This window comes from Nipponia nippon, unplaced genomic scaffold (assembly GCF_047370975.1).
Source record: "Nipponia nippon isolate SJK-2023a ecotype South Korea unplaced genomic scaffold, ASM4737097v1 scaffold_25, whole genome shotgun sequence".
NCBI classification, from domain to species: Eukaryota; Metazoa; Chordata; class Aves; order Pelecaniformes; family Threskiornithidae; genus Nipponia; species Nipponia nippon.
The window spans coordinates 4520568-4542441 of NW_028262342.1; the positions used below are offsets into that span (position 1 = coordinate 4520568).

A 21874-nucleotide genomic window follows, 5' to 3' on the forward strand; every position below is an offset into this window, starting at 1 on the left:
GTGGGGAATACACTCCTGAAGTGGTGATAGACCTTCTCAGATGTTTGCCCTGAGTGCCAGGAGCATTCCTCTGACCTATCTTCTCTAACGTAAACAAAGAGAAGTATTTGCATTTAAAAACTAAATAGTGAAAACCAAAGCCCTTTCCAAATAAACCATTCTGCTGCACACAGAGCTGCCCCAGGGGCTGGCGAGGATGAGACAGCAAATAGACCAGGCTGTGACAGATGGGAGTCACATTGGTTATGCATAGCTGCGAGGTGCTGGTGCCCGCCGGGCTCGGGGATGGCGATGCCGCGAGTGCCTGTGGCCATCGGAGCAGGGCTGGGCAGGCGGGACCCAGCGGTGGCCACGATTTGGGGTTACTGGACGGGTGCCTGATGACTGCACCCCCTCCTTTCCTGCTCTCTGCCTTTGGCAATACGTGGGCCCGCAGAGCCGGCACTGCACAGCTCGCAGGCAGGATCTCTCCTTTCTCCCTCGCTGCCCTCTCCGCTGCCTTGCCGTGGGCAGCTGCGGGCAGCAGACCGCTCCAGACTTCATTGGGTCTGCTGTATCTGGTTACTGATAGAAACATTTCATTCCTCGCTTGAGCTACCTGTGGCCGTAAAATCTGCCGAGACTGATCCTCTGAAGCTTCGTTCCCCCTTTGCTGCAGAGCTGAGCTGCCGGCGCGGGCAGCGGGAGGGTGCGCAGGCAGGGAACTCGTGAGGAGGGGCTTGCTGGACGCCGTCTTCGAGGCTGAGCAGGATCCGCTCCCATCGTTGGGAAGGTCGGCGCGCTGCCGTGATGCTCGATGGCCGGGGACGTGGGTGGCTGTGTTTGTGACAGTCTCTGCCGCTGCCGTACCGGAGACTGTCAGCAATCCCTCCGCTGTCTTATCTTCCCTTCTGGTTTTCCTTTCAGTGCTTTTCTGTCTCATTTTATTACTATTTCCTTCCTATTCAGCTGCTTCTTTGCCTCCACCCTCTCATTTTGTTTCCTTGATGGCTGAAGGGGGCATGGGGGCAAGTTCTTGGACTTGGGAGTCTGCCATCTCCCGCTCCAATCCGTGTTGGTTTTCCATCCACCTGCAGGCATTGGCGTTCCTTGTCTTCTCTTTTCTCCCCAGTGCAGTGGTTCACACGTACAAATGCTTTGGTCTCATAACGATAATTAGGTTGTCAGAGAACAGTTTAAAAATATCTAAAGCCAAGAGAGTGTTTCCAGCCTGCCATGAGGAAGAGTAAGGACATCTGAGCTTTACTTCTGTACTGTCTCTGAAGGAAATATAGCTTTCAGTCTTCTGTGTTCATGATAGTTACGGGGTAACATATGGATATATCCTATTCTTGACGGTATTTCTCTTGTTTTTCCATTAAAATGAAACATATTCTTTAGAGGGTTGGAATATTTTCGATATTTGGATCGTGGATGGTAAGGACGGTCAATTCTGCATTAGTATGAGAGCTGGGCAAGTACTGCAAAACCCCCAACCTTTTTCATGCATGCAAATATTTAAATGCCTTCTGTTCATAATCTTTTTGAACTTCTTCATTTAAACATTTACTTGGTATTGGAGCAATGCGGGTTTTCTGGCATTAATTTTTATGAAGGGTGAACTTCAAAGTCACAGGCATAAGTGTTGGAGAAAAGCAGATGGTTTATTCTTCCCCAAAGTCTTAGACTTTCTTTCCTCCAGCCAGGGACCAGAAACCCGCGGCCCCGGGGTGTATCCAAGCGGTCGGGGCTGCAGAAGAGCTGACCCAGAGGCACCCTGGGGGCTCTGCTGCCCTGAAGCTGTGCTTGGTGGGAGCCGGTACCCCAGCTCAGCCAGGGCCAGCCCACCCGCACACCTCTGCCAGGTCCGCTGCGGTCACCCAGCGCTGAGTGCTGCAGGGAGGAGAACAGGGCAAGTTATCAGCCCTGCGTTTGCAGGCATTGCCAAAGAAAGGATCAAAGGGTCCCATTTGGGCTAGAAACCTGCGACTCTAGGCATTGTTCAAAATCTCTGTGTAATTTTTAAAGAATTATCATGTGCAGAAGCCACAGCTTCTGAGCAGAAAAAGAACCCGAATGACTAACATAAAATCATCTGTAACGAACTGTTATTCATATAATTCAAATCCTCCGTTATTTATAGAGCGCTGTGAGAGCATCCAGCTCCTCGCAAACATGAAACAAGGCCTGTCAGCTGCATATAAATCACAGGGACAGATCCTGTCAAGCCTCCCATTGTGGGTAAGAGGTGGGGGATCCGCAATGCCCGATGATTTCGGGGCTGTCCTGACCTCCGGGGTGGATGAGAGCCATCCCACCAACACGGCTCAACATGCTGGGCAGATTTTAGGGGAAACCCAGTGGCCTCCCTCACCGCATCCTGCGGCGGCTGGTGGCTCCCACGGGGGCTGCTCAGAGCCACCACGGCTCCGTGGGCTGCTCGTTTGGTTTGAAAAACATACGTTTGCTCATAGGCCCCCATCCAGCATGATGTCTGCATCTCTGGTCTGTACTGGGAAATTTCAGATCATGGCTGGGATGGGCAGGGCATGGGAGCACGGCATGTGCCATCCAAGCCCTGGATCGGGGAGGCTGTGCCCACTGCCAGGCTGGTGTGCTTGCTCCCATGCCACCGTGACATCTGTAAAGTGCTTTGGGGTCCTGAGAGTGGAGCAGCAAAGCGGGTAAAAGCACGTCACGTGCGGCCACCCGAGGTGCAGGCGAGACCCTGAGACGGCACCCTGGACGCCTTTTGCAGCCAAGACTCAAACCAAGCCCTTTCTGTACACCTCTGTGCTATTCCATCACCCTGCATGTGTCTTCTCCATTTCTGAAGCCCTTTACAGCCATCACAGACTAAACGCATGCCCGGTGTACCTGGCTCTGCCTCTTGCACACCCTCAGTCCCTGCCCTGCTGTTCCAGCTCCAGGCCTTCTTTGCTCTTAGCGTACCCCAAGCTTTGCCCCATGCTCGTCCCACAGACTTCATCTCCGCGAAAAAAATACCCAGCCCCGCACATCCACGCTCAATTTTTGTTTTAGGAAAAGCTGTTAAGTAGGGCTGAGGAAACAAGAAGAATAGCAGCCCTATTGGTGTCGTGTTTAGAGAGGAACTGGGTTCTCACTGTGTCAACACCACTTGGCGTGAAAGTGGCCGTTGTTTGGCGAGACACTGCTCCTTTCACCCCGCGCGCCCCAGCTGCTGGGAGCCGGGCGCTGTTTTGAAGGACAGAGCGAGTGCAATGCCGACAGTTGTTTTAATTTTCAGCCGGTTGCAGGCATTGCTCCCGGGGCCCGAGGGGAGTGGCCGGCGCTGCAGGGCGGCTGTGCTGGGGCTGGCAATAATTATTTACAGTATTTGATAATAGAAATGTAAATACATTGAAGAGGGACCGGTATCGGTCCACGCACCACGCTGCAGCATCGGGACAGGCGATGCAAATATACTGTGCCCGCCGGAGGTGGCAAGGGACGGGTTGGAAAGGTTAAAGTGGAATTTCTTCATTGGAGTCAAGCAGTGACCCATGGTTAAAGCTTGGTGTCAGTTTGGAGGCTTGGGGGTTTTCAGTGCTGATAAACGGGTCAGGACTGCGCTACACCTCAGCATCGCACGGGGACCTTTCGTGTGTGCGATGAGTGCGAGACGGGGTTTGCAGCAGCGATCTGTGCTGGTGTTCCCTCCTGCGCTTCCCTCTCTCGTGTGCTCTGGCATCTCTTGCTTGGGAGAGACGGGTGGCCGTGCGGGGGTCGTGCCTGGAAGGGCATGGTGCTGGAAGGGCTCAGGGTGGCCAAGGAGAAGCAAGGAATGAAATACCTATGGAGGCTAAATAAGCTGCCAACCTGCAAAATCCCAATGAATTTTGTTCCCTGCCAGCTTTCTTCCCTGAAGCAGCTTCCCCCGCGGCAAGTGTAAGATAGCAAACCGTAAATCAGGGAGGAGAGGACGCAGCTTTCGCCCCGGGAGCGTCTCTGAGCAGGGAGGTCGGGAGGGTTTCTGGCGAGCTGGCGCCAGGAGGCCAGCCAGGCTGCGGGCTGCGCCGGGATTCATGGCGTGGCTGCGCCCAAGGGACGGAGCGACTCATGACTCGGTCCCCAATATTTCCTCTTCTTGGCTGACTTCTGCATGGATGCCGAAACAAATTCATTTGTGAATTGCTGCTGTGCTACTCGAATCAAACTGGCGAAGCAGGACCTGGAGCTGCTCTCGTTTCGCTTGCCCGCTGTGCGGAGAGGAGCACTGAGCCCGTGTGTTTGCTTCCTTTGCAGGTGTCCCGGGTGCCCGTGGAGTCCTGCGAGCAGTACACGACCTGCGGGGAGTGCCTGAGCTCGGGAGACCCCCACTGCGGCTGGTGCACGCTCCACCACATGTAAGTCCAGCCTTGGCCATTTCGTTTGAGCTGCTGGTGGTGGTGATAAAAGCAGCTTTCAAAGCCACCAAGTGCATCCCACACAATCTTTGCAAAAGCGAATTAGGTCGAAGTTCCTTAAATCCATTCTTCCCTTCCCTGGACATTCCCTGCGTTGCAGCGCGAATGACATTGAAAATCCCTAAGCTTCTCTAAAGTGGTAACGGAAAACAAATTCCTGCTTTAGGAGTGGCGGGTTGCACACTGCATGGAGGGGGTGCCGTGGATGCGACAGGAAAGCAGAATTTAGACCAGTGGGAACGAAGGCCTCGTGTTTTGCATGCTCCTGCTTGCCCAAGCAGCAAATCCTCCCAATTAACGGAGAATTTTTAAAGGCCATAGTAGACTCGATTATATGAGCGGGACTTTGCTCTCAGAGAGGTTACAGCGCTGGAACAGAGCAGAGCACCAAGCCCTATTAAACGTATCAGGAAGAGATATTTAAATTCTGCAAGGAAAGGTCAGCGCAGGGCTCGGAGCTGGCAGCCCCTCACGCACATCAGCAGGCACAAAGGGCTAAGGGTTTGGGTTTTTTTTCGGGGGAGCTCCAGGAAACGCTCTCTGCATTCAGAAGGTGTCTGTGTCCTTCCTTTCTCTCCCCTGCCATAATAACGATCGCTTCCTAAGGCGGAAGGGGGACCACCAGGCAGAGGCAGATCGGGGGAGGAGGGAAAAGCCTTGAGAAGGCTGGAGGAGAGGAATAGAAATCCCTCCGGCCGGGTGCCAGCTTGCAGAGCAGCCCCGTTAAATGCATGGAAATCGGGGCGGAGGCAGAGTTCAGGGACCCGCACAGCAGCACTTGGCCACTTGCCTGAGGAGCAGGTGCTGGAGGGGGAGCGGGGAATGGCAGGCTCCTCCGTAAATCCGGCCTGGATTCGGGACCTGTGGGCTTTGGGGTGCAGACTGGCTCCCCGTGGCTTGCTTGGTTTGCAAAGAGTCGTTGCCACGCTTGGGGAGGTGCAGGAGAACCACTGCAGCCACTGGCCCTGAGCGTCCCGCAGGCTCCAGGCAGGCAGGGGCTGGGGGCAGCGGCAGAGCGGCCCCCGCCAGCAGCACGGCAACATGGGGCACAGGCTCCCTGGGCATTTTTTTTTTGTTGTTGTTTAGCTTTTTTCCTTTCAGACAAGCCTGTTCAGCCCTACAGCTAAGCCACCATATGTGCAGTTGTGTCCGAAAGTCTTTACTGTCACAGTGACTTTGTCAGAAGGCAGTGATTTCCATCCCTGGTGATTCCCGTCCCTTTGGCTCTTCCCTCGGGGCAGCCATCCCCGTGTGTCTTCCCAGCAGCTGGGACAAAAGCCACCGCAGCCTTTTGATAGTGAGGGGACAAGGAAGCAAGGAAAGGGGACGGGGACGTGCTCTACTCAGCATCTGGCCTGAGCTGCAGGTCTGTAGGTGCTCCCAGGAACCAGCTGCAGGGGTACGAGAGCACCCGCTCACCTGGGGACAGTGGCCTGTTAGTGCCTGGTGCTGCTGAGCGGTGCAGCAGGAGGGGACGGCTGCATCGAGTGTCTGGAGGCATGTGTGTTTGGTGTTGCTCCTCAGGCTCGTACAGCAGCTCCTCTGCAAGGATCACCGAGTGCTTTCCTAATGTTAATGAACTGAATCTCCATAAACCACCTGGGAAGCAGGTAAAGGTTGTTATCTTCATTTTGCAGAGAGAAAACCTTCAATGTCAAGAGGAGAGGAAAGTGTCATTTCCTCTGCCCTTTTGGCCGTGACGTTTCGGCATTTACCTATTCCCAATAAGAGTTTCTTCCCTGATGATATTTCTCAACGCTCTCTTTGAGCGTCTGCAGTTCCCTGGCCTGCTTGGAGCAATGATCATTTTTTAGCTTTCGTCTTAAGCTGTAAATAATTGAGTTTATCTTACTGTTCCTGAAGCCTCTGTCATATTTGTTTGGAGGCCCCAAGCACTGGAGTGTTTGCATTTAATTTGTCATCTCTCTCCTCTAATTCTTACATGTCCCTCCTGCCAGACGGACCAGCTGCTCCTTGCTCAGTGGAAGGGTTGCGGGTCAGGGGGCGAGATGCTCACGCTGTGTTTTCTGAGGGCTGGTAAAAAGGGTGAGGGGCAGAAGAGGAGATGTTTTCGTCCTTCAAAGAGCAAGAGAGTGGCTGGCCACCCAAGCAAGCGTGGCTATGGTGAACATCAGCACCGAGTCTGTTGGGGATTGAAATCCAGTTGTTTCTCCCCACTGCTTGTTGTGGGGTTTTGCTCCTCGGATTTGGGGTCTGTACCCTGGGGGTACTGAGCGCCCCGGGCAGCTCCGGGAATCTCTGTGCAAGAGCTGCGCCCTGCGGAGGAGCAGGGCAGGCCAGCGCCGTAAGGCAGCTCCTCTCTCAGCGCTCGGCAGCCACCTTTGCTGTTGCCAGAGGCTCAGCTGAGAGCACGGACATGCAGGTACTGAGCTATCAGGGAGCCAGAAAAAAAAAATAGGATTTTAAATGATGTGTTGGATGTCTGAACAGGTACGGATGTGAGATAGATGCACGGACCACCGCCCCGTTCCAGGTGGCATCAGGCAGTGTGTCCTGCCTTCCACACCGCCACCAGAGAGGAATAATAAAGGAAGAGTAAAAGAATCTGAGTTGTCCTGGGATAAGCTTTCAGTATCCAATATTACATAAAGCTTTCCTTGTGTGCTCATTATGTGTTACTGTCTCTTAGAGGCCTGAGTCAGGGCTTCAGGCTCTGTTGCAGTGGGGAGCTTGCATACGTGTGTGCATACCTAGAATTTAGGGGTAGGGATAGCAGCGATGCTCGTGAATGAGCTATCTGTGGGGATTAAATCAGTGAGCTCTGGAAGCAGGAGTCGGTCATGCTGGCAGCACGGGCTGACCGGGGTAGCTCTAGCCATGGGCCTGGACACAGGAGGCAGCCGGCCGCGGGCTGGGCGCAGGCACCGAAGCAGACCGGTAACTCCTGCCCTAAAAGAGGTGCTTGTTGAGGTGGTGGCCGTGGGCAGCACACGCCTTGCACCGGGCGTTGAGGAATCCTGGACACAGGACATTTGAGAAGGTGCTTAAAAACCAGAGGAAGGGAAAGGCGCTCGTCCTTCTGCAGAGCTCCTCTGCTCACCCAGGGGTCCCTGGAGCTGCAGGGGGATGGCGGAGCGGCCCGTCCCTGCCCAGCGCCTCTGCGGTGTCCTCCCGGCTGGGGGGTTGCTCGCCGTGCAAGTTCACCCTCTCCATATGAGAGAAGGATCTTCTGTTCCTCCTCTTCTGGAAAGAGCGCTCTCTGGGAGCAAGCAGAGGCCTCAAGGAGGTTGTTAAAGAGGCTCTTCAGCCCAGTGGGATTTGAAGCCTGCAAGACTTCCATGCGCTGCTCTCTGTAAGTGTGTTATTGTCTACAGACCTATTTATCTCTGTTAGGGCTGTTGCCATAAATAGTATGATAAAAAAGAGCCATTCCAGCGAGTCAATGAGATAAAGGCTCCAGTCAAGAGCTCACTTTAAAGCTATCTTACAGATTCACTTAAACCTCAATAATTCTTCCTTTGGCAGCATTCATATTTAGCTCCATTATACTCCAAAAAAAAAAGGAAAAAAACCCAAGAGGGTGAGGAGAACAGCAAGAGTGTTTGCTGAGGATCACACGGGTGGTTTGGAAAGGGGAAGTGTAAACTCCGCTTTTCCTAATTGAAATCAAATGGCCTCGCAGGGAGGATGGCGGCCCACTGTTTCAGAGCGGGAAGCCCTGGTTTTGCCAGGCCACTCCGAGCGAGGTGTGCGTGGCAAAATTCAGGCTCTGCGTGGGCAGGAGGTGTTTCTGCTGATGCACGCATGTGTGTCTGGGACCGCCTGAGCCGCTCCGCAGGGAACCAGGAGAACAAGCAGCTTGACAGCAGCACCTTGTTAATTCAAGTAACATATACACTCAAGTGGCTGCCAGAAGGGAGCTTGCTGGTGGCACATGGGGCTGATGACAGCATCTCAACCCTCTGACCTTTGTGCCACCATTTGAAATATAGGGTCCAAGATCAGCAATGAGTGAAAGGTGATAAAGTTTGCTGATAGCTTATTAAGACCATTAATACCAAAAGGCCAATATGTCGCCTGCTCCCAGGAAGCGGGGCTGGAAGAAAAGGATTTTCCCCAAATGACATAAGATAGAAAATCACTGAGGGATGCCAGTGCTGTGCCGCAGTCTCTGATATCTGGTTTGAAACACTGATAATTCTTCCTTGGTTTCCCGGTGGACGCTCCTCTACCTGCTGGAAGCAACTTAACTTCACTCCACTCCAAGGACACCTGCAATAGAAAAACAGGGATAAGGAGCCATCCTGGAGCACACGGCATGCTAGGAGCAGTCCTGCTCACTTTGGCATGCTGGGAGGCTTGCATTCCTGATGGCAGGAATGGGAGAGAGCTGGGAGCCCAAGGCGTGAAAACTGGCCAAAGCACAGCCAGCAGCTGCTGCAAAGTCCCATTCCTGGCCCTGCCACGCTCCTCAGCTCCAGGAGGAGACAATTAACGAACTATGTGGGTTTGTTTTAATTAGAATGAAGGCATCATCTTGTTACTGCCTGTTATTGCTTTATGGTTTAGTTTCTGTGCAGATTATGAATTTATGGCTTGCAGGGGCCCCGGCCGAGCGGTGGCAGGGTGCCTGGCTCACCCCGCACCCAGAGCACCCGCTGTCACCGCTGGCACACAGGGCTTAGCAGGTCTGGATTGTGTCCCAGTGCAGGCAGGACTGGGAATTGCTCCTGAGATATTTGTGGTTTGTCTTTCTTTTGATCACAGATTATTTTTCAGCGCCCTTTGGTCCTAACCTGGAGTTTGTGCCGATACCCGGTCCCGGTGCAGAGCATCACCCCCAGTCCTGCTGCTAACTCCCCCTTCCCCTGGCCAAGGCTCTGCCCTCCTGTTTAGCTCGCCCCTGGTCAGCTGTAGCACCTCGTGCTGTTTGACATCTTCCCCAGGTGCTTTCTGTGCTCTGATGTGTGCTCGTGTGTGGCAGGTGCTCCCCGAGGGACAGCTGCGAGCGAGCAGACGAGCCCTACCGATTTGCAGGCAGCATCAGCCAGTGCATGAGCATCACCGTGCAGCCCAGCAGCATCTCCGTCTCCGAGCACAGCCTCCCGGTAGGTGCTGCTGGCAAGCGGGGAGGGATAGACCTGTTGGTGAGAGGCACTTCCAGCACTTTTCAGGTTCGCAGCGAACAGTCCATTCTCCAGCCTTTCTCCCTTCCCATCGGCATGAATGTTTTCTCATGAAGTCAGGCTCACAGAGGGACTGGGGAGGAAAGGGGTCATCCGAGCTGGGGAAGAAGGGGGTGGGGATGGCAGAAACAAATTCCCCTTCCCCTTGGGCCTCAGCTCACATTTCTCTTGGTCCGGTTTCATTAGCTGTTGAAAGGCAAGGCTTTGTTTCCCAAAAGCCTCATCTGTGAGCTGTGCTCAGGCCTGGCTCGCTGAAGCATCCCAGCTGTTGCTCTCCGAGCCCCCCAGCACCCTGCGGCAGCTGGTCTTGCTGCAGCCCCTTCCCACTCCCCACCGGGGCCGGCTGCTCCTGCCTGCCCGCCGGCACTCGTGTCGAAATGGCGTGGGGCTGTTGGGAGGGCACTCACCCCTTCAGGCACCCGTTTGCCATGGGGACAGTCCCCATTTGTGATGGGGTCAGTAGGGACTTGCTCATTTCTGATGGCCACGCGTGCCCAGGGCAGGGCTGGCTCTCCCGTGCATGCAGTGGGGCGGTCGCGGCGCAGGGAGGTCGTTGGAGCTACAATGTGTGCAGAGGGTTGTTGGGGCAGTCACTGCTGCTCTCGTGCATGAGAGGTAACACGCTGCTGCTGCTGTCACAGGTTCCTGATGCAGGCATTGAGGGTGGTAATGCTTCTGTAGAGCAGCCAGGGGGACAAAAAGCTGCCATTGCCGCCTCTCCTGAACTGCAGTACCCAATGGCTCAGCAAGGCGTTTTTGTATCCGTAAAGAACCTGCATCCTTGGCTTTCTTTTTCCACCTCTGCTTCCCATAAAAGGGCAGCTGGCCACCTCCTGTGGGTGGACAGGTAATTTAAGGGGGTCAGTTTTGAATGGGAAAACGTCAGGTGATGAGAATACGAAGGAAACTCGGGCAGCTCTGCCTGCTAGCAGGTTGATGCCTGTGTTTTGTTTCCCCTCTGCCTCTCCTCTCCCCGGCTGCAGCTCAGCCTGCTGGTGAGCGATGCTCCAGACCTGACGGCTGGGGTCACCTGCCTCTTCGGAAACCTGACGGAGGTGGAAGGGCAGGTTTCGGGCAGCCGGGTCGTCTGTGTTTCGCCAGCAGCAAAAGATGTTCCTGCCATACCTGTGGATCAGGGTAAGTAACTGACTTCTGGACAGCAACACAACATCTGTGCCACCAGAAAGTATGGCGTAGGTTTGGAAAGTGTCTGCTGGCTGGAGCAGACCCTTTGGGGCTGCTGCTGGAGAAAGCCATGCTCCTGTCAAAGACCATTAAACCCAGGGAGCTAAATATGCTCCGTCCTTAAGAAATGCATCCCGCACAGGGCAAGATAGGCTGGGAGCAGGCAGCGCCATGTGCCTGCCCTGTCCTTACACCCTCCCTGTGCTGCCAGACAGCTTCCAAGACAGGACTTGGGGCTGCAGGAGCCGTCTGTGCCCCCCGGGGTGGCTCATGAGTGGGACAGGGGCTTGCAGCCTTGCCACGCCAGTGAATCTGGAAAGCAGGAGCCCTCCCGTCGGCCTGGCTCAGCACCCACGAGTAGGTGGATGCAGTTTCTATTTTTCGGTCTTGATCTTTGGGTTGTTTCTTCATTAATGTCACTGCTGTCATATTTTGTCTTCCCATAACCAAAACACTACTTGCTTAAAACTCATTTTCTCCTTGGCATCCTTCCAGGTGTCAGCTGTGCTTCCCTGCTGATATCTTTGTATTTCTAAGGCATTATATGGAGCTTGAGACTTGGTGAACACTGGGGGCCGAGAGCCGCCGTGGTAGTAGGGCTAGCGGAGACTTACCCACAGCAGCTCTGGAAGAGCAATCTGCTCTTAATTAATCCAGTGCTGAGGCTCCTAAAGAGCTTCACTAATGCCCTTGTTTCCAGCATTGTCTCCTATTCTAGTCTTGGGCTGCTTCTCAGAGTAGACTGAATTAGTGTTCTTATACTGGAGACAGAATACTTTAGGGAATGGGATGAGATCCCACACTCATTTCAGCTGTGACCCAAGGCAGCATTCAGACCCTGTGTCTCCAATGCATTTTGCCATCAAGCCTGATTTGGTTTGGAGGCATTGCCGGAGACAGCCAGCCCGGCACCCTAGGGTGCTTGAGGGCAGGGTCTGGCCCGGGGAGGGGGGGGGTTGCTCAGCCCCCAGCTTGGGGAACTGCTGCAGATTCACTGCGTTGGGGGCCCGACGCCTGGGGGAGCAGGAGGACGAAAGCAACCTGATTTCCACCTTCTACTCCAGAAGCAGATGGCTCAGCACGCTGGCAGGCGGGGAGCGGGTGCCCCCACTTCTGCTGTTGCTTCCTTCATTACTGCTGGCGGGACTGACGGGCTCTGGTTTGCCTCCCCAGACTGGTTTGGCGTGGTGCTGCAGCTGAAGTCGCAGGAGACGAGGAGGACATTTGTCAGCACGGAGTTCAAGTTCTACAACTGCAGTGCCCACCAGCTGTGAGTGCTCCCTCCCCGTCCCTGAGCAGAGCCAAACACTGGCTAAAAAGAGAAAGGGCTGGGAAATGGATGCTGGGCTCATGCTGCTCGGTTCAACCAGCAGACACGTGTGGTAGAAGGGGAGCCCACCAGTTCCTGCGTCCTTTGAACTTCTCTGGGTGCGTGTGTAGCTTTCTCTGCCTTGTGAGACACAGGCGGAGTGAGCCTGAAAAAACCTTAACCTGCTGGTGCCCCCAAGCTGCATGATCCTGCAACTGTGAACTTGGATGCATCTTCACAGGCAGCTGGTGAAAGCAGAGCAGAGGGTCGGGGAGGTGGGCTGCAGGCAGCCGGAGGAGGCAGAGCCCTTCCACGCTGCACCAGCCAGGAGAGAAGGGTGCTGGCTGCTGTGAGGATGCTCCACGGGGTGACAGAGGAGGGCATGGCCTCTGGAGGAGACGGTGGCAGGGACTGACCTGGAAGTCTCCAGCCCTGGGGTCTGAGGACAGCAGTTATGGTTTAGATGGGGTAAGCGAGAGCACTGGCAGCAGGAGCTCCCTGGAGTCAGGCAGAGCAGCCCCGAGAGCCCGGTACGGCAGCCCAGGCATGCGGCAGGCGCGGTGGGCTGCTCCGTGGAGGGCTGGGGTGCTCAGTTCTGCTGAGCATCGTGGAAACATCTCCCCCATGGGCACATCTGCTGCTGAAAGGCGGCCCGCAGCTGGCTGGCTTTAAAAAGATGTTTACAGACCTGAAATATTCATAGATTTCTCTCTGGGAACACAGCAAGCCCCAAAGCACCAAAATGAAACGTGGGCAGGACCTGCCCGAAGTTGGATAGGAAAAGGCAGGCCTGACCCGGGGGGCTGGGCGGCAGGGTCGGCTGCCAGCTCTGCTCCGGGAGCGTGATTTGCTGCTCAAGCTTGCTGGTGGGAGTCAAGAAGTGTCAGCACGGGGTCACTCCAATCTTCCTGCACTGCATTTGAAGCCTCAAGCTACAGGGCCTTCCCTGCTGCACTTGGAAGAGGGTTGTGTGCGCTGATGGGCTTGGCTGCAGTTTTTCTAGGCATGTATTCAATTTTTTTTAATTTTTTTTTTGAGCCATAGCACAGAGCAGAGGTACCGGGATGAAAGGAGCCCTGCGAGTCCTTCAGTCCCCCTGTGCTGCCTCTCATGGCGGTCTGTATCCATTACTCCAGTGATCCCTGCCTCCTGTCGTGCCACCCCTCGTGCACAACTCTGTCCTTATGTCCTTGTCCCTCAGGCTGTGCCGCACCAGCCTCTCCTCCAGCTGCAAGCACTTGCAGTCCTTCCAGCGGTTCCTCTGCATTCTCATGTTTTTGAATTTGCGTGAGGGATGGCATCATGGGGACCCCTATTTTCACTTAGGAGTGGAGGTTTGAATCAGGAGAGGCAATGCATCTTTTCTGGGCTGTCATTTGGCTTCATCTGACCATGCCTTTCTACCAGCTCCTGTTTGGAGATAAAGTGGTAATACGATGGTAAATTCTGCAGCACTTACATCATACTGGACACGATATCAGCGAGTTCAACAAGGGCAAGAGCCAGCCTGGCAGGAATGAATCACAGCATGCAAAAGGAGAAAGGGATATGGGTCTCAGCCAGCAGAGAAGAGAGACCTAGTGATCCTGAGACTCTTCATTGCAATGGTGAGGGCGTCTAGAGAGAGCAGGGGAGCAGCCGTGCCCTTTGGGGCTGCACGGAAGCAGGAGACGTGGCTGTGGTGTATGAGGCACGTACCCCTTGGAGCTGGCATTAGGCTAAGAGGGGCAGGAGGGGTTTGGGGCCAGACAGGAACATGCTGCTCTTGCAGACTGGTTCGGTGAAACCTCTGGTCCTGGATCCAGCTGCTGTGAACCCACGGGCTGAGATGGCTCAGCGCTCAGGTGCATGAATTCCTGTGTCCTGAGGGAGCTGCAGATGGGTCAGGGAACGTGGTGGTGGCTTCTGTGTTAAGTCCCTTTTAATAAGGAACAGACGAAGTGGAGAGATGCACTTTCTGAAGCAAAAGAGAGACAGTGGTCCTTAAGAAAGCTGGATCGGGATGAAAGAGCAAAGGTGGTGACCTGGTATAAGTCTCTGAGAGCTCAGGATCCTGCCGGGAGCCCCTCGCCCTGCTCAAGCTGAAAGCAGCAGCCAGAAAGCCACGGTACGGTGAGAGGTGCCGAACCAAGCCATTGGCCTGGGTGCTCAGAGAGGTCCTCCTCCCTCGGCCCCAGCGGTGCTGGGGGAAGCAGAGAGCTCCACCAGCACCAGAGGGGAAAGCCGGAGGCCAGGGCCAGGCCAGGTGAGGGCGGGTGGGAGGGAGAGGTGCTGCACACTGAAATGGAGACAGAAATGGGTCAAACAAATGAGTAATTAAATAAGCTTGCAGCATTTGATATTCTTCCCCAGATTTGCATACACATGATTAGAATAAGCTTCCTTAGCTATTAAGGTCACTAGGAATGCATCAGAAGGAAAATACAATTGCGTTATTAAAGCACGCGTTCTCGTGGCAGCAGCCTGCGAGAGGCATTGCCCGGGCACCTCTGCCCAGCTGGCGAGAGGGGCCCTGCCCGGAGACCTCCTTTCCTCATGTTCCGATTTCCTACCTGAGGCCATGCTCCCGCTTCCCTGCTGATGCTCTGCTGTTTGCACCGACCCTGGGCTCGCTGCAGCGCATCCCTGCCCCGGGCGCTGCCCGCTCCAGGCAGCACCCCGGTCTCTGGAGCCGCAGGTTACGATGCAGGGCTGAATCCTATGGGCACAGCTTATGCTTATGCCAGCAGACGGTCACCAAAACGCTGCCACGTGGCACGGGGGGTTGGCCTCAGAGAAGGAGGAGGTGGTTACTGCAAATATTAGCAGCTGTCATGGACCGTGCATCTAACTGGCAGCCAGTTAATGTGGAATAAAAAGCACCCAGCCAGTTTGCTGGCAGCTGGGCCACCCCATGTCTGAAAGGGGTCTGCGTTCTTTCAAAAACATTTCATAAACAGTTAATTTCTTCCAACATGAATCAAAAGCGCTTGCTGGACTCTTTGCACTCCAAGGCCAAGCAGAAGTGTTACCGCTGACTTGAAGCATTCCTAACTTGTAAAACAACTGATCCAATTTTTCCAGGCTTGCCTTGTTTTCCACTTTCTAGAAATTAAAAATCAAGTCTGGTGCCTGTGCAATATTGTGCTTTATTTTACACCGATGCAATGATGTGCAGTAAATCCCAGCTTGTATTTTATTACTGAATGAATTATGAGGTTGCTTAAAGACTGTCTTTTGAGTGCGTGTTTTCCCAAACCTGTTTGTTACTTTTGTTGTATCAAAACATCCCTCCAAAGAAATTATTTTCCCATGAAGGATCCTGAGCCTGGACTGCTGGCTAGGCCAGCCTATTACCGTATAGACCTCCCAAGGTGATAACCTCCTCCCTAACTCCTCCTTTTCCCCCCCAGGTGCCTGTCTTGTGTGAACAGCGCTTTCCGCTGCCACTGGTGCAAGTACCGGAACCTCTGCACCCACGACCCCACCACGTGCTCCTTTCAGGAGGGACGGATCAACGTCTCTGAGGTACCAGACTGGGGTTTCAGTACTCCTGAGCGTGCTTTTCTTTGTTTTTCTATGGCACAGTTAGCATAACCAATGCTTAGGTGAGGTTTTTCAACTTTCCGTGAGTCGGGGCTCCTCTCTTGGCTGGCATCGAAAAGTGCAGATACAGCTTTAAAGGAGTGTAGCAAGAAGGTATCATTTTTTAACAAAAACAATGTGTCTTGACCTGAACGCCAAAGCTGATCCCACCTCTGATATGTGGGTATGCTGAGGTTCAGTAATAGCTGTAGTTGCTGTAGTGCTTTCCTTCAGGGGTCTCAAAGACTTCTCCAAGACCAGCGCATTTCAGCAACTCCGCTTAACATACGAGGCGTGCAGGGATTTGCCCGACAGCAAGCAACAAGTCAGATGCAGAGCTCTTGGTGGGACTCATCCAGTGGGTTGTGTTGGCAGGTCTGAAATTTATGGTGGGAGCCTGACTGTAAACTGATTAAGAAGGGAATTACAGACGTGAACAGCCCCAGACGTTGGAAAAGAGGATCGATTCAGGTTCCAGCGCTGTGGACCAGGAGCCATCTCTCTTAGCAGTTAATAAAAGGTGTGGGGCTCAAGTCCAAAAATGCTTTTAACAGTTTGAAGGAGGCATAGCCCATTAATGGCTCTGCCAGATCTTCTGTATGTCCCGAGGCAGGGATCCATGGAGGAAATGAGTTAGCACAAGTTCCTGATCAAAGGTAACCACTAACCCCTTGGTCTGGGGCTTCTGCACTCATCGTCTTGTCTGATTCCCATGCTGCTGTCTGCTTCAGGTTCACCAAGTACAGAGCAGATGCAGCCTCTGATACTGGTGGGGTCCTGGTCTTTGCCCTTACTGCCCCTACACGTAGCTTTGTGGCACCTGAAATGGGTGCGGGTCCTAAAGCTGCAAGGAAAAAAAAAGGCTTTAGAAGATGCTTGAAAATCCTGAGTGTCTTAGAAAGTGGGAAAGGCAGCAGTGAGGACATATACAAATATTAGAAAAAGAAAGGAGAATAAGATAAGCCAGCATCAAGACAAACCCTTCAGTGAGTAATGGAGATATGGAAAAGCAGGAGAGATTGGTCAGTAGAGTAAAACACTGAGCGTAAAAAGTAGCGGCTGAAGCTGCCAGGCTGTTGCTAAACCGATAATAAACTTGAAATTTAAACAACTCATGGGTCTTTCTGGTTAAAATGCTGCCAGGAGGCACATAGACACAAGGCAAAAAACATTAATGAACTGCATGTGTACCTGCCTCGGTGGGAATCTGCAAGAGCCAGGGGATGGATGGCGTAACGGGGAGCCGGCGCTGCCTCCTGCCACCTGCGAGGGACGGGAAGAGGAGCTCACGCAGTGGCCTCAAAGAGCTGCCCCGTGCGGCAAAGGGAACGGATGCCCAAGGAGAAGCATCCACCCTGGGGACAAACCAAAAGCTTTCTCAGTCCAGTTCAAAGTCAAGAAACTTCCTTTCAACATAACAAGAGAAAGCAAAAGCCTTTGCTTTTCCTTCTCTCGAGTGATGTGGAGGTTTTTCTCCTTCATGCTCAAAGCATCACTGTCTTCCGAGGCTTTGCGATTGTAGTGCTCAGTTTTATAGGTCCTCAACCCCATGATCTCAGAAGTGTTTGACAAGTCTCTGGTAAAGTAGGACAATCCCATTATCTCCATTTTTCTCCTGGGAACGCACAGGACTTGCCTGAGATCACACAGAGGGAGCGAGTGGAGGAGTTGGTATCTCTGCCAGTTCCTGCTGGGATCACAGGACTGTCACGTCTCCAAAGAACCTCCTCTGTCATCTTCATCTTGTAGAGGTTGTTTCTTACCAGGGGATGCTATGTGGTATCTAACACTTTCCTGGTGATAACTTTGGATAAGGGCTGATGATAACGGTACACATGCTCCACTGTTCGTCATGACTTCTCCAGACCTCTGAACACACAGGCAAAACCAGCCACCAAAAACTAATTTGTTTGCTTATTTAAGGCAAATGAATTGCCACTTCCGTACACAGTGCAGTGCTAATGCCTTTATTATGGGCATTTCGCTCTGGCTAACAGAAGACGTGAAATAAATTCCTTATAAAGAGTTTCCTCTCTTAAAACAATTCAGATCACAATGTTCGCATTGTGTCATGGCCTGATGTATTAGCAAAATGTTTGTGCTTACCAACATCGCTCGCTTCCTAGCAGAGTGTCGGTTGTGTTTGGAGCCGGAGCGGCACTACCGGTGCTGCGGTGCTACTGGTGCTGCGGTGCTACCGGTGCTGCGGTGCTACCGTGGCAGTGCCCGCACCATGGAGGGAGCAGTGCCGGTGTGTGCTGCCCTACTTTCAGTCCCGTGTGCCTCTTCTCACGTAAGATTTGCACACGTGTTCACACGGAGTTGGAAGTTTTCTTGTGCCTTTATATTTAATTCAAGAGAAAATATCTTGAATATTCCCTTTTACTCCTGGTCCATCAGAATTTGTGTCCCAGTGGGATTCGGTGTGTAACGAACTCCCTTTGATGCTCCTAGGAGTCGTCTGTCTTGAGAAGGGAAAAGAGCTCAAAGCCTCCGTCACTTTACGAGGTGATGGGGGAAAGAAAGCCCTTCTTCATGAGCTGTGCACTTGCTCCTTGCAATCTTCTGGCTGTATTGACCGAGCTAAATGCTGCCTTTTTGCCCTGCTTTCCATGAAAACACAGCGGAGAGAACAAGCTTTTTCTGTCTCTCCGCCTGCCCTGTCAACAGGAATTGTTTACTAACATCTAAGGGCAGAGCTCGGTGGTAGACGCGGGTGATGCAGAGGACAGCCTCCGAAGATGGGTTGGTGCTTTGTCAGGGGGTAACGAGTGAGAAATGTTGCACCTTGAGTGTCAGATCTCTGTTTTGCATCATGCTGTTGTATTTGCAAAAGTGAAAATGTGCAAAGCATGCTTGGTTTGGAGTCGTTGTGAAGAACCCTTCACAGCCTTTAAAGCAGAGATGTCTTCCAGGCCAGAGCTGGCTGTTCTCGATGTCCTCCATCTGGTGGGAAGTTTCTGATGTGGGGTAAACCCAGCTCTTTTGAGGCCTCTGTTTCCAGGTGGCCAGTTCTTTAGGAGTTAATAATTAGATAGAGTCTAACTCTTATTTTCTCAGCCTTTTCTTAGCCTGAGGCTTCACTTGTCCGCAGAAGGTGCCTGCTTAGACATTGCTATCCAAAGAGCAATGGGAAGGCAAAGGTCTGGGGCTGGCTTGCACCTACAAAAGCAGGGTTTCTCCAAGAAGAGGCCTCATGGGTGTGTAGCGCCGATTGTCTCGCTTTACTAAGCTTCAGATCAGGCCTATGATACCATTTTAATGTGTCTGAGGTGGTTGGGTTTGTGTGTGTGTGAGGCTGTAAGATGTCTCTCTCTAAATGTGTAAAACACACAGATGAAATGGAATGTAGATGCATAAATATATCCTTACACCCCATCGCAATGGAGAGCTAGAACCAAACAAATCCTGTTAGTTTCCCGGAATGTGAGATCCCATCCCTCTTTGATGCCCACTGTGTGCAGACAATGCCATTTCCACCTGTGAGATGCTGAGTCGGGGACGGAGCATTTTAGATTCTGGGAGTTTAGTACAGAGCCAGATTTGGGCTCTGGTCTGACTCCTTTAAATTCGCATTGCTTTTAGAGCAGCACCTTTGCAGCTGGCTGTGCCCTTGGATGCTGGGTGCTGCTTGATGTGCCTTGAAGGAAATAAAACAAAATCAAACCTTCCTCATATCTGTCCTTACAATCCCCACCGTTAAATACCCGAATGGGAACTGCGATGTGCAGGAGGTAACTCAGACGCACATCTAAGTCCACCAAAGTCAGCAAACAACTTTGCTGGGTCACATCTAACTTCTGGAGAGATGTGTTTGTCTGAAAAAGTACCAAGAGTAACAAAAAGCCCAGTTGCAGCAAGATTAACTCATCTCAATTTGAGAAGATCGGTTTGAGCTTATTGGCAACGCTTTCTTCATCAGTAGATCTATGGTGTGTGTAACCTACAGCGTTCGGTGTTTGGAGGGGGAAAGAGCCGCGCAGGAAAGTGCTCCGCAGGGCTGCAGGGGATGGGAGCGCTGCGGGGAGCCGGAGGGAGACGTTCCCGCCTGTAACCGGGCCGTGCTCGAGGGAATTGCTCCTGTCCTCACCTCGGGTATGAAAAGGGTTGTTTATGGGAGAGAAACAGGCTCTCCAGCCTTCCGTGTTTCGCATGGCTGTAAATATCACAGTACTTCATAGATTAATGGCAAAGACCCGGGTTACAGCACGTGCGTGCAGCACGGAGCTCAGGACAAAAGGGCATTGGGTAGGAATTTACCAGCGAGCAAAGTCTCGCTTCGGTTGCCTTTCTTTTCATGTTTGGTTTCTAAGGAGCAAGGTCTGCTCTCCTTTCCAGTAGCGCAAATGAAGAATAATGTGTTTCCATGAGTGACGGGGACTGTAATTTATATCATTGGGAACACAACCGTGAGCCAGGGGGTTTACATTCATGTGCCACATTCGTTTATATTTAAAACTTTAAAATGTGTGTAGCAAGTTAACATTTGTGGAGGTTTGTTTTTTTTTTTAAGATGAAAAATACAAAAACATTATATTTCCTTCCATTTGAGATAAATCCCATGGGCAAAAGAAATGCCTGCCATTCCAAGGCATTTTTTTCCAAATAAGAGCAAGAAGATTTGACCTACTAAAACTGCTCTGTTAAACACAAATAATAACCATGGGTGCTCTGTCCTACTCCAGAGACAGATGCATATCGCGGGTCTTTAACGTATTTATAGACCTTGGAGTCTTTAACGCTAAAAAGTGTTGGAGAAGCATGAAATGTCTTTGTAAGTTGTGTGCGATGATACGCACAATATTCCCCGAGAGTCTGTGCCACTCACGCGTCGGAGTCTTGTCTTCCTCCAGCAGATCTTCTGATTTGTGTTTATTCCGCTGTACAGAAGTCAAGAAGGATAATGAGAGGATTCAGCATGTGTTTGTTCAGCGAGAGGAGGCAATAATGGCCTTTCTAACCCACTGCAGGATTTACTTCTCATGAATTAAAAAACAAAGTAAACTGATTATGAAACAAATTGTGTATTCCACTGGCTGCAGTTCTCCCTTTTAGTCTGTATTTTCGGGATGCTCAGCTCTTCTGGCACTAGCATGGGCAAGTGCGGAATCGCGTACCCAGACCTGAGCCCTGCGAACCAGGGATGGTCTCGTTATTTGCCACCACAAGGGGACTTTTGCCACGGCCGCACAGCTCCAATCCCAGCAGCAGGACTGGTGCTGCCCACTGCTTCCCAGTTCGTCATAAAATTCCTATAAAGTGAATAAACATTGACAGAGACGTTGCTAAAGCTAATGCTATACCTCTAAGACCATAATTTATGTTAGCACTGACTTTTAGATCAGGTAGAAGGTAGAAGAGGTGGTGAATGGACAAACCAACCTGCCAGGCAAGCTCTCGTATGGCATCACCCCCCTTCAACTCCGTGTGCGCAGTGTGGGATCGAGGTACTGCTGCGGCAGCACCCTTGTGGGACCCGTACCCACTCGCCCACGCTCCGTGGGAAGGCCTGTGGGTGCAGGGACGTGCGCATACATCACTGCGGCAGCAATTTAAAAAACAAATGAAAAAAAGACCTGAAAGCTGGACGATGAGTCTGGATGGGAAATGGCACAAACAGGGAAGCGGGGGGCCCCAGCAGCCCTTCTGCAACGTGCGCCGCGTCTGAACAAGCCCCGCGCCCTCCGCGAGCTCCTGCAGCTTTTGTGGCTTCACTCACGCATCTGATAAATTCAGCAGCAACTGCCAGCAGCAGTGAGGCTCCCGACGAGTGCCCTGGGCTTTCAGTAGTGTGGCATCTTCCTACATATCCCTCCATCCCACAATGTATATCCCCTTATTAGTGTGATCACTGTAGCTGTCAGCCAGCACAGAGGGGCTGCCTTTCTCAGTGTTTCCCCAAGTGGCGTGCACTCACAGGCCGCATGCCTTTTTTCAGCAGAATCCCGATGTGACGTTTTTCTCCCACTGAAACCAAAGGAAAAAAATCTATTATGTCCTACTCATCTCTAGTGACAGCAGAACAATTTTTGCTACCAGCATTTTCAGCACTACAGAGCAGATTTGAAACTGTAAGTCCTCTCCCATGTCTCTAAAGGAAGAAGCTTTTCTTTAACAGTCATCTCACGAAAGGCAGTGGCCAGGAAGGATAATGGTCCATAACATATTCATTATTTTCAGGACTGTGCACTGAGGTTCCCCCACCGGTGATGTGGTTGGAGATTTTTTGTTTTCAATCATAATGTGATAAAAGATTCTGCAGC

At 52.4% G+C, this 21874-nt stretch overlaps 1 protein-coding gene across 12 annotated transcripts in view; it reads left to right on the forward strand.

Moving 5' to 3' along the window:
- Nucleotides 1-21874, forward strand: part of PLXNA2 (plexin A2) — a 260299-nt gene that overhangs the window by 180958 nt on the left and 57467 nt on the right. For 11 of the 12 annotated variants that reach the window (XM_087761945.1, XM_087761940.1, XM_087761947.1 and 8 more), the window contains 5 exons: nt 4246-4346; nt 9352-9541; nt 10537-10690; nt 11912-12008; nt 15440-15554. In XM_087761945.1, coding sequence (XP_087618071.1) covers nt 4246-4346; nt 9352-9541; nt 10537-10690; nt 11912-12008; nt 15440-15554 — 657 coding nt within the window. The remainder of the gene's footprint in view (nt 1-4245; nt 4347-9351; nt 9542-10536; nt 10691-11911; nt 12009-15439; nt 15555-21874) is intronic. The other variant, XM_009462408.2, reaches the window with a different exon arrangement.